Raw genomic sequence first — 13,716 nt, 5'->3', positions numbered from 1 at the left:
CTGTGATATGTTTTGATTTGTCATATGTTGACAGAATATAAGACTTTCAAATTTAGTCTAGAGAGTAATATGTTTTAATAAGAAAGCGTCACAATTTTGACGGATCTGTAAATCTAATACTCAGGACACAATATTTATTGAAGACATCCTGCCCATTACTGAGCGTCCTTACCCTTTGAGTAGTTTTTTTATTCGTATTCATTGGACTTTCATAAAAAACCTTATGCGGTAATTATTGATTGCTTTTTTTTCTTCTTTTTTTTAATATTTTATTTTATTGGCAAAACACCCAAAATTGAGTGATACATGCCATAAAAATGATTAAACTTAAACATTTTTTTAATGATTTTACTTGAAGATACTTAGACGTTTTTGACATACTTTTTAAAATGCGTTATGAATGTCGATTGCTTTCTACAGTCTTTCTTTTATTCCAACTGCCCTTTGGTTTCGATCTGTCAATATGATGTTGAACCTCGCAATATAATATTTATTTGATAATAGTTATTGATTATAGTTTTTAATGTAACAGAAAAATTATATGGTATGTTTCACTTAAACATATTAAAATGCTCATAAAGCATGTTTACAATCATACAAAATTATAAATTTAAATATAAAAATAAAACAACTTTTAAGATCACTTAAAAGTTTATTAATTTAACCACTAGTTTCAAGCACTACAGATATTCTCATCAACAGTAGAAAGAAAATAAACATATGTGTTGTTCACAAATACAAAAAAAGATATTGATGAAAACATCAGTAATTCTCGAAAAAAACTGTGTTTACATTTATAATTACAAATGTAATTCAACACACGTGTTTTATTTTTATATTTATTCATCAGTTATTCCACAAAATTAACACCAAATCAATGAATAATTACATTTTATGGTAAAACATTTTTATGAACGTGTGATGACACCTAATACGGCTTATTTTAGATTAAGTGCTAAGTATTCTTAGTCGCGTGTAATTTCCAATCTTACGATCTATCTATCACATAATCCTTTAATCCAGGTTAATGGCTTGAACTTCACTCACCGAGTAATTACAATGTCTTTTCGATCGTATAGATAATACCTACTGATTATCGGTGGCTTGTCGGCCTCAGATGATTAATTATTATTTACTACAATATATTGTACTACACTAATGCAGAGTCTGTATGCACTATCAGTTGTATATCACCACTAGAGATGAGATACAATGTGTTTTAAAAAATGTCAGTTACCTTGCTGTTTGTTGATTTAAACAGATACTGTTTAATAAAATATGTATAAATCGTAGTTATTTTAAATATTTATAAATCGTAAATCGTATGTATTTAAATACGAATTCTTTCTCCGTGAACTTTAAATGGCATCGAAAAACAGAAAAAATAAATATGAATATCAAATAAAAGGTTAAGACAGTAAAAAAAAATTAATAACAACTCAAAAGTTTTTCCTTATAAATTTAATTTGTTAAAAGAAAAACACTTGTTTTTTACCACTTCGGTTTATTTTATTTTAACGACTAGTTTCGAAAGCCATGCTTTAATTTTCAGGTCTAAATATAAATATATTATATGTCAGTTTATATTTAGACCTGAAGATGGAGGCTATCTTCCAAAACTAGTCGTCAAAATAAAATAAAATAAACTGGTAAAAAACGAGAGTTTTTCGTTTACAATTTTATTACCTTACCACAAAGTGAATGTCAAAACAATAAATAAAATAAATTTAATTTGAATAACGAACGGGTGAAGTCGTAACTGTCATTGTCAGACTAGTCGATCAGTCTGATGATGTTGTTTACGACGAAATTTGTTAAATAAAATGCAGTGCCACCATGAAATGTTAGTACAAAACTTAAATGTAATAAAAAGTTTTTTCACTGAAATATATCAATGTGAAATATTCATTACAAGAAATTATCGTACGCATGTAATGATACACAAAAAAAATCATTCCATTCATATTATCCACAACATCAATCATATAAAAGGTTCTCCCACCTTTATGTATTCATATTTATTCATTAAAATATTATATTATAAAATTATGGCAAATCTTATACATTTTATTAGGTTCATAAATTATTTTGTATTACATTAAATATTTACCTATGAATATAAGGCTGACAATTTGAGCGAAATGCCTGTAGGTCGGACACATTGGATAGGGACAAAACTTTTGCCAATAGGGTGGCTCCCAAGAAGGTATTGGATCCTCTTTGTGGCATTTTTTGCAAAACAGGAACCAACATGATCTAAATACAAAATAAAAGTATTAATTTAAAATCAAAACATTAACAAAAATGTGGGTCTCGACACATAAAGAAAAATATGTTGTGAGAGGAGTTTTGATAATAAATAATGCATGTCAATATTTTTGTATTCTAATTTATGTATTAATTTTAAATCAATCACAGATTTTTTGAGTCATATTTTATTAACAAAAACACATAAAAAAATAATATTGAGACAATTGTTTAGGCTAGTTATGGCATTTTCAAATGAATGTCCATAACTAGGCGAAACAATTGTCACGATATTAATTTTTTATGTGTTTTTTTAAATAAAATACAACTAAGTAGATTGAAAAATCTGTGTTTGATTTAAAATTAATACATGAATTAAAATTGAGTTCTACAAATTAAACGCAAAATTAATAAAAAAAAATTGTATTCTTATTGCGCTTACCTCTCCACAGCGTCTTCCTGTTGAACACTTAATTTCTTTGAGTTGGTTGATTCTGTCGTAGAAATCTTTTTTATTCGGAAATCTAGATTTGGTTTGTCTGTAATACAAAATTTTGTGTTTTTATTAAAAGCATTAGAGTTCACCGTTTCAATTGAGCCAACTCTCGTTTTATGTAATTTTTAAAAAAATTAAATAAATAAATAATTATTATTTTGGAAATTATCGCGAGAAACAAAAGCGACATAAAGTTTGAATATTTTTAAATCTACAAGAGAAAAAAAAAATTGTATTATTCAGGAATTTATATAAGTTTGATAATATTAACAGGTAACATTTCTAATATATTATTAGATTAAAACCAATATTTTTAGCTTTTCCACTTTATTTTTATTTGACCAGCTAGCGGGTTTCGTCGTTACCGACATCATCAGACCGGTCTGATGATGTCAGTAACGACGAAACCCGGTCGCTGGTCAAATAAAAATAAAGTGGAAAAGCTAAAAATATTGGTTTTAATCTAATAATATATTAAAAATGCAATTCCATCACGAAGTGTCAGTGGATAATATAAATCTATTAGGTAACATTTCAATTATTATTAGAATATTTTATGCTTATTTAGGGTAAAAATAAATAATTCACCATCACTGTGTCCATGGTGGGAGGAATGGTGACTGTGAAGGGATACATTGTCTCCTGATGTGTGAAGAATGCTTTTCCGTCTAACTGGACCCATTTCCGCAACATCGGAGTTTCCTTGCGAAATTTTTCTATTTCTAAAAAAAAGAACGTCATGAAATATCTTTTGATTCCTATCTAAAGCAAAACGATGTATAAAGATGTATATTATATGTTTATCAGTAATCTTGCGTTCTTTGAATATATCTAGAGGATGCATCTTTATCATAAGATAAAGATAATGAATCCATAATATTACATATTTAGTATTAAGTATTTTATATTATTTCGAGAAATAAAAATACTTTGTGTTCTGATCCACTCACATTTTTACTAACCAACTAGTTTCGGCAATAACCTGTTGCCCTCTTCAGGGTTTATTTGTAATAAATATTTGTAATAAATAAACCCTGAAGGAGGGCAACAGGGTGTTGCCGAAACTAGTTGGTTAATAAAAATGTGAGTGGATCAGAATACAAAATATTTTTATTTCTCTAAATAATATACCAATATGATCCACAAAGTTCATGCTTTCAATATTCAAAACTTAAGTATTATATCCTAATCGCATGATTAAAGTTCAATATAAATGTGTAATTATGTATAATTTATTTGTGAAAAAAAATAAAAATGTAATAAAGCAATTACAGCCCGGTCAAGTAGCAAAAAAAATATTGATTTAATATAACCGTTGTTCTTTTGGTATCGTTGAAAGAACTCAACGGTAGCCAAAATCAATATTTTTGGGACTCCAACCCTTTAGCAACTTCTTAAATTATGTATATTTTTGTATTTAAAACTGAAAGCCGGAAAAAATTAAGTCTATAAATTTAGGAAATTTAATTTCCTGCATTGCTTGTATTTTTTATCATTAAAATTAAAATGTTTCAACTAAAATAGAAAAGGAAGCTAAAATTCCATTGTTCCCTTATCTTAATAAGAAAATAAATTAAATTTCATATCTCTTATTAAATTACTACCACTTTGAGTTTTAAGTTGAAAATAGGCATAATTGAGAATGGCGGGTATTGTAACAGCTTTAAAGTCTTTAATCGGGATTCAGCTTCTAACGATTACAAAGGGGAATCTGTTGCATTTAATAAGCGTCAATTCAAAATACCGGGTGTTTGAATTACTAGCCTTAATTTATGATAATTATTATTATTTTGACATTTGATGACTCAACTGTGGTTATGTTGAGCTCACGAATGAAACGAATTGATATTCTTCAGTGATGAAGGCAACTGCTGACCTCCTCTTCTACATTTATTCTTAAAATCACCGAGTTAATACCAATATTTGAAAACTTGCAAAATTAACAAGCAAGCCAGTTTTTTTCACTTGAACAAACGATTCACTTGGATACTTAGAATACTAAAAATAAATTCTTGTTTTTCAAGATAAACATTAATATTTCCATTAAATACAATATTCAGGTAGTCCTAAGCGTGTTGTGTTTGAAAATATAAATCGAGTGGTGGCAGAGCTTTTAAAGAACAGTTACACAACGGGAATGTTATCATTGTGTAACTTTTAATAAATTTGTATTTCCATTCCTGGAACTAATCTTCGTTACAATTCCATTTATTAAAATATCAGCGTATGCATTCGACTATCTTCCTCAGTATTATTACAATACAGTACAGTATTAAAGGAATGCATAAAGTCTCTGAAACTTGCCGTTTGAATATTCTGCCAATTATAAATTCACACAGAAATGCAAAATATTTTACAATTGAATTTTGTTTAAGGAAAGTAATTTTGAAACTTGATGAAAGCATAATATTGAATATATTGAAATGAGTGTACCAATATCTTTTTAAAGTAATATTTACAAATTATAATTTGATTTAAAAATGGATAAATATTACCACAAAGTGAAGTGAAATTTTTTCATGGTTTGATGAGTATTTTGTGAACCAAACTAAAATAATGAAAGCCAAGCCGTTTAAATTCAATTTTTCAATCTTTTTTTAAGCCAACATTTTTAATAATAATGTTTAAAAATAGAAAAAAATAAACAGCAACAAAGCTTTTTTGTGCAAAATCCAATGTAGCTATCTAAACGAAAGTGGAAGGAAGGCAAAGGATGCATCTCAGAGTGGACCCGATATTGGACCCCAGGGAGAGAGATAGATAGACGAAAAAGATCCGAAAGAAAAAGAAGAAGCTTTATTTGTTATTTAGCTTTATTTGAAGCTTTATATGTTAAATAAAGCCATGTAATCAGAAGGTCTGTAAGACATTGATTATGAATTGTCAACAATTTTGTGACCTCCGGGTTTAGTAAGGTTTTGTTATGACTATCACGACTCTAAAGTAGGTGAGTCAGTGAATCCTTGATTTGTTAGTGGGACACACTTAAAACATCACTGTACCCGAGTACATTTTGTTATTCATATCATTCTAAATAGTTTCGTTACTATAATATGTGAAGGAAAAATTATATTTGATCGTCATATTGTCCTTAACAGACTGTATCATAAATTGACTCCAGGTCGTTTAACATAACTGACATTTGATCGAACATAATAACTTATCTTTACCTATTGCTATACAATTACATATCATCAGTTAATTTTATAAACTATGAGCGAGAACCTAACTAAGCTTAACCTACTGTTAAAAATTTTAAAGTCAAATGTCAACTATATATTTATGTAAAAAAATCAATTAATTTGAATCTACTATTACAATAAATTAAATTAAATACTGACAGGGTTCTGTTTGTATTACATGTATTTTAAATTTCACTTAAATTTATTCTAAGCACATAAACTGTTTTTTCTTTTAATCGTTTACGTTAACTTCTAATTTTTAATTTTTACTGTATTTTAAATAATAAATAAGCAATGTGAACCTCAGAGGCTTGTACTCTTCACCTCAATATTTAGAATAATGATAAAAAAGAGTTCTTTATTAATCGTAATTTTAGTAAAACCTTCATTAAAGATGGGTAAATCTTTAAATCATCGAAATACAAACATTGATTGATTAGTTACAATAAACACACATATTATTATTTTTTTAATTTAAAGCGTATACTTTAAAATCGAAAATATGCAAGAATACTATTTCTAAAGGTGTATAAGAATCCCGCTTCGGAAAACTCCTTCAGACACATGAAGCAGATCATTATCCGATGAGATATTGTTCTACATATCGGTAGCTCTTCCTACAGGCATAACCATCGGCAGGTTGGTTCTGTGTATAGGAATGTGAAACAATCTATGCCGACGCTGTCTTAGGTAACTATCGGGAACATACAGACCAATGCTTCGGATAATTTTAGGATTATCGAGCTTTATTTATAGTTGTTTATTTACTTAAATTTGACAAAAAAAATACATCTGGCATATTAAAAATATTTACCTGTCGAATCCGTAATTATCATATCCGTTTCTGGGATCCATGGGCTCTGTAACAATGGAAACTTTCCTGCCCGAAGGTTGTGCTGTGACAGGAGCCTCATCAAAGGGATATTCTTTTATGGCCGACATTTTGACTGTTTCAATTTGTCTACAAACAAATAAAAGTCAACTGAGAAAAATAAAATAGTCAATAAAAACATAATATAATAAAATGTTATTTCTTTTGAAAATCTAACAAATAATATTTACAATATTTTAAGTTTCTACAAATTACATTTTTTTTTCAAATACTAGAAAATGATCCACATTAGAATTATTTATATTAGGAATTTATTGATATCTCAATAGAGATGAAGAAGTCTTTTGTGGGCGAAATATGGGAATCTGGGCATTTACAGAGCTTACGACCTATAATTTGACAATTTAAGTGATTACTTTGTACACTGCGCAATAATTATCATTCTACTCGCTATTGGGAACCATGTTACTGAAATTTCTAAATGTTGTTTTTATACTTCAATACACTTCGTGAAGATTTCGACTTATAAAAAAAACTAACTTATCTTAACCATAGATGTCGCAGACAAACTTTTACTCGAAAATTGCGGTTGATTTATTTAACTAAAATAAAAATACTTTACGAAATTCGAGTAATGTGGTTGTTAATTACGGTCAGAATCGTAAATATTATACTGTGTATCACTAAAATAAGCTAATAACAAGTCGTAAGGCCTGTAAATGCTCAGTCTTCCATATTTCCATCTAAATATACTTCTTCATTTAGATATCAATAAATTCTTGAAAAGAAAAGAAAAAATATTCTATGTTACATTACTTTTTCAAACAACAGTAAGTGTAAGAAAAAAATAATGGGAAATATATCCTCAGGTCATATGAAAAAAGGTGCAGATATTGTTCCTTAAAAAAAAATTAAAAATATTTTTTATATTCTTAATTTGTTTTATTTTCCCAAGATTACGAATACCATCTGGTAGGTTATTCAGTCATTGATGATGTTAATAATAATGTAAATGTTTTTATGTTTCACATAAATAACGTTCAGTTTATCAATCAAAATATGATGTAGCCAGCATTACAATAATACAATGAAACACTATATTTTTATTTACTCATTAATGAATTATTCCAGCATCAATGAGACCTTCTGTCATCTAATCCAGTGTTTGTTAAGCAAAATATTGTGAAATTTTTTATTTAATTCACATAGTTGAAAGTATTGTTAAATATGCATTTTGTAAATTGTATTTAAAATATAAATATTTTTTTGTTGTTGAAATCTCATCAAAGGTGAGGAAGAATATGGAAGTCTGGGCATGTACGGGGCTGACGACCGTCATGGGCTGGTTTAAGTGATCACTTTACACACGTGCAATAATCACCTAGTGAAGTTAATCTTGTCTCTAGTGAAGTTCTAGTGATTCAAAAACAATGTTTCAAAAATTGGTTTCCATATTCTTCTTCATCTTTGATGAGATGTCAAAAAATAATATTTTACGTCATTATCTTCTGCAACTATACTTCTTCTCCGTCTTAATCCTCATTGCTGAGGGTTGTGACCCTTGCAGAAGCAATGACTCTTCTCCAGTTATCCCTTGACTGCGCTGCACGTAGCGCTCCAACCACTGAGGTGCCTGCTGCTGCCTTAATTTGATCGGTCCATCGTATGGGGATCTTCCTCTCCCTCTCTTTCCCTCCAGGCTACCGATCACAACTAGTCGTTCCAGGCTATCCTCGTTACCACGCGCAACGTGTCCAAAGAACTGGAGAATCCGTCGGGTACAGATATTGGCCAGAGACAAGCCATCCAAGCGTAGTTCCTGGCGAATGGACTCATTGGTGCGTCTAGCTGTCCATGGAATTCGGAGCATGCGCCTCCAGCACCACATTTCGAAGGCATCAATTTTTCTCCTTTCTGCTGCTTTTATAGTCCATGTTTCAGCAGCATAGAGAAAAATGGAGTGGACCAAGCTCCTGACAAGCTTCATCTTGGTGTTGTTACTCACACCCCGGTCTTTCCAGATTTTGTCTAGCTTAGACATGGCACTTTTGGCGATGGCGATACGACGTCTAATCTCTCCTTCACAAGTTCCTTCATTGCTGATTTGAGATCCAAGGAACTGGAACTCGTTTATTATCTCTAAACCTATACAGTAGTATATACAGTAGTATATCTCTAAACCTATACAGTAGCAACTATACAGTAGTCTTAATATTCCAGACACACTATTTTAAATATAAAATTCTACATGATCGTGTCTCAACAAACATACGTTCAAATGGACGTAAGTTTGTGTGTCGACAAATCCAAAATGGCATTGACAAGTCAATAAATTACACACTGAAAACGGTGAAACCAGCCATAAATTGAGAATCTATAAAACATTACCACTAAGAATGGGTATTAGACAGAACGATAGTAGAATAAATTAGGCGTTAGGAGACAACCATTCGTGTATTCTGTTCTCAAGTTTAATGTAAGCACATAAAAGGCTTCGATTTTTCGCAATAAATTGCAGACGTAAAAATATGTAATAATCGGGTGTAGCTACCAATATATACTTACATATAATAATACGTGGAAAAATTAATTTTATTCTGGCTCCAACATACAGAAAATGACTCTTAAAAATCTAAACCTCGTGGTTCTTGGCGGATGCTGTAATTGCTTTATTGATTCGTAGATTTTTAAAATTACATTACTTAACAAGCATTGCGATATTGCAGATGTTAGGAATGTGTGCAAGACACAGTAATGCATGGTCTGGTACAACTCGGAAATAATAACACATTTTATTCCAACAGTATTTCGCGGAATTTAATGCACTCAGTACTGCATTGAACTATTTCACCGTTACTTGGTGGCAAATAAATTAAATTATGGCAGGCTGCTTATGAGCAAAGTAGCAGTACCTATGTATTATTCAAAGGAGATTTCATATTTATGATTATGTTTTTATTTAGCAAATAATAGAATATTTGACGGGAGTATTAAAAGATAAAAAATATAAAATAAATAAATAAATAAAATAAATAAATAAATAAAAAAAGATGATGCTAAAAAAAAATCATATTATTTTTTGACATCTCATCAAAGATGAAGAAGAATATGGAAGTCTAGGCATTTACGGGTCTGACGACCGTCATAGGCTAGATTAAGTTATCAATTCACAAACGTGTAACGTTCACCAATTCTACTTCTAGTAAAGTTCTAGTGATTCAAGAACAAGGTTTCTAAATTGGTTCATATGTTTATAAATTCCAAGAATTTGAATAGTGTGGTTGTCAATAAAGGGTAGAATCGGTGAATGTTACACGTGTGTAAAGTGATCCCTTAAACCAGCCCATGACGGTCGTCAGCCCCGTAAATGCCCAGACTTCCATATTCATCTTCATCTTTGATGAGATGTCAAAAAATAATATGGAAATAACTCCTGTAATCGGAGATTATCCAGTTTTTGTGAACAAGTATTTGGATACACTGAAAATGTTGTGTAAAAATAATTTATTGTGGTCTTATAATACACAGGTTCAAATTAATATAATTATTGTACATATAACATTTAGAAACAAAAATTGTTTATTTTGTTAATTCTAGGTCCAGACGGAGAGTCAATCGTGATATCAATATAATTTGATGATAGTATGGATTAAAACAGTCTATTTAGTGAAATATGAATAGTAAACATTTAAAAAGTTAACATTTGAAACCCATACTAAAATATAAAACCTCGTTTTTCAAAGCGATTTCCACGAGCATAACAGCATATCCCAAATAATAATTCAGTAGACTTTGCGGTACATCATTGTAATGACATATTGCTTGTATATTTCAATCAATTGATCGACGAAATGCATTAATAAAGTAACATTTATTTATAATATATACAGTCGTGTATACAGGTGGACCTCAACTTTCGCACATGATTGATTGGTCCCTGAAAATGTGTGCTCAAGTTAAATTTTCGAAAGTAAGCTATGTATTTCAAAAATTACTAAGTACATATTCAATAAAAATTATACCATCAAAAAAATGTCAAAAGTTAGTTGTATTTTACTATTTTTTTATTTTATTTATACAGAGTTCAGTAACATGAAGTACAAACTACATATTATGGATCGCCCTACGTACTTGAGTTATGTGTTGGGATTACATTCTTCCGTAATTTTTTAAAAGGTCTTGAGATGCGTAAAAGCTTCGTTCATATTTTTATTGTTAAGATCCTTTTGCTTTTTTCAGATTCTTCTTTTTTACTTTCAATTTGTATATTATTTTCATTCTATTGTAAATTTGTATATTATTCTCATAGTGTGAAAGGAAAACCACTGCACGGAAACAAAATATTTTTGCATAATAATGCAATAGCCAAAATATATATTTATTTTAAATGTGCGAAAATAGAATGTGCGTAAAATGAGGTTAGCCGGTATGTCCATTTTATTTTCAAAAATTATTTGAAATACGAATTAATTGAAAATAAATATTGAATAAAGCAGATATTCATATTTCCTTCCTTATTATTAAAAAAATAGTCGTTAATTATGGATTATTTAAGAAAAAATATTATGCTTTTAAGCATTTACAACGCATTTTCGATTCCATTGTCTAACAAGATTCAATAATAATTTATTGAATTAAAGAGAAATGGCTTAGTCATAAGTCTTCTAATTTGTATATCTAGAATATGAAAGGCCCCTTATAAATATTTAAACGAAATATAGTTTTAATTAAAACGCTTAAATTTACTAAGTTTAATATCGCCGGCAAAAGCCATTTAAAAGTTCATTATTACTTAATTTCTTGAAAAACCGTATTGAAAGCTGTAGAACTGTCCATTAAGCAAAATTTGTTAAAGGTTTAGAAATACTCTTTGCATAACTTTACTAGTAAGGGCTAGTTTCTTCACCTTCAGCTATTAAAGTTTAACTTTTGGTATCAATTTAAAAGGAAATTGGTTTGAATCTGAAACATTTGGAAAATTAATCTAAAAAACGATCTGTAAACTGGTTTTACAATTCGTTGAGTTTAATATAAAGATATAACATGATTTTCAGACATGTTAATAAAGAAGCCTGTTCATACTAATTTATGCTAAATGACTCAACGAGTTCGATTCCCTGAAATGAAGGTGGACTAAAATTCGAATATAAACGTTAATTTTTTCTGGGTTTAATTTTTTGACGTCATTTACGTGAATGCATTGTTAGTATATTCTGATATACGATATGTATATGTGTATATATGTATATACATATATATATATATATATATATATATATATATATATATATATATATATATATATATATATATATATATATATATATATATATATATATATATATATATATATATATATATATATATATATATATATATATATATATATATATATATATATATATATATATATATATATATATATATATATATATATATATATATATATATTTATATATATATATATATATATATATATATATATATATATATATATATATATATATATATATATATATATATATATAAATATATATATATATATGTATATATATAAATATATATATATATATATATATATATATATATATATATATATATATATATATATATATATATATATATATATATATATATATATTTATATATATGTTTATAATTAAAAATAATATTAGTGAACAGTTTTAATTTTTCGACTCTACCTTTTCAATTTTCATGTTGGTAATCATAATTTTAGAAATGTATGAAAAGAGGAGAAAATTTCAATATTGAAATCGGGTTGCATTTTAATGATAAAGATTTTTACTCTCGTGCACGATAAGTTAAACAAAAATGTTTCAGATAACAACGAGTTATCATAAAACGTACTTGAAATTGATTTCCTACTGCTACAAATCAATGAATCTACCAATAAAAACAGATGTTTATCGTTCATAAAACCCACTTTATGGTAATAAATGTCTATCATTCAAATTATGATAAAATATATTCCAAAATCAATGCATATACATGTACGTAATGCTTCTGTCATGTAACATACCTAATACGTGTAACTTAATGATAATTATATCGCAGTATTTGATTTCTCATGGCAATTTTATAAGTTTTTTATAAATGAACAGAAGAAAATGAATAATGAGAATTTAAAAAATGCTCAAATATCCTCAATTTTATAAATAAAATAAAAATACTAAGAAAGTGTATTGCGTTTTAAGCAATTTACATTTTTTTGTACTATGAAATAAATTAAAGAATGCTTATTTACAACAGAAACAAAAATAAATGCATGCTGTAAACACTTATTAATTCATTATTTTTTTGTTTAAAATTGAACATTCTTAGCAGTGATGAAAGATTCATTGAATCACAGCTCTAGGTAACGCAATTAGCCCTAGCCACGCCGTCGACAGTAAAGCAAACTCCCATCACTATTTTAGTACATAAGTATTTATTTCATTTTCAATTTACGAAAACTGCTGCAACTGAAAAATGATCTTTAGTGGGGACTTCTAATGTTTAAACAAGATATTTTAATTCTTGATTACAGAACGAAAAGAGACCCAATAAGTGTAAACTTTATAAAAATAAAATAGTGCTGTCATATTACCGAATTTGGTCGTATACTAAAAAACTACCCAATAGGAGGTAAAAAAAAATGCATTGCAGATAAGGGAGTTATAAAGAATGAATTGAAAATAAGAAGATTTCATATTTGACAGTATGGTTGTCTATTTGGATAGTTGTATGCATATTGTGAATATTAATATCGTCGAAAATTTAACTGCTAGAAAAAGGGTACACGAACTAAATAAATAACAAAAAAAATGACAAAAAAAAACAAAATATGGAAAAAAGATACAAACAAACGTCTTCTATTCAAAACGACGCGATAATCGTGACAGGTGGAGAATTTGCATAAACTTTTATATTAGTAATTTAACCAAGTTTTACACGAAACC

General features: G+C 28.2%; 1 protein-coding gene across 3 annotated transcripts in view; it reads right to left on the bottom strand.

Moving 5' to 3' along the window:
• Positions 1-13,716, bottom strand: part of Nha1 (Na[+]/H[+] hydrogen antiporter 1) — a 56,913-nt gene that overhangs the window by 8,395 nt on the left and 34,802 nt on the right. For all 3 annotated transcript variants that reach the window (XM_088257615.1, XM_088257617.1, XM_088257616.1), the window contains exons 2-5: positions 6,740-6,886; positions 3,332-3,465; positions 2,690-2,786; positions 2,111-2,256 (exon numbers count right to left, since the gene is read on the bottom strand). In XM_088257615.1, coding sequence (XP_088113741.1) covers positions 2,111-2,256; positions 2,690-2,786; positions 3,332-3,465; positions 6,740-6,867 — 505 coding nt within the window. In that variant the 5' untranslated portion in view covers positions 6,868-6,886. The remainder of the gene's footprint in view (positions 1-2,110; positions 2,257-2,689; positions 2,787-3,331; positions 3,466-6,739; positions 6,887-13,716) is intronic.

This window comes from Brachycentrus maculatus, unplaced genomic scaffold (genome assembly GCF_059751285.1).
Source record: "Brachycentrus maculatus isolate JH-2025_06_01 unplaced genomic scaffold, ASM5975128v1 h1tg000086l, whole genome shotgun sequence".
Taxonomy (NCBI): Eukaryota; Metazoa; Arthropoda; class Insecta; order Trichoptera; family Brachycentridae; genus Brachycentrus; species Brachycentrus maculatus.
This window is presented reverse-complemented; position numbering and strand designations above follow the sequence as displayed.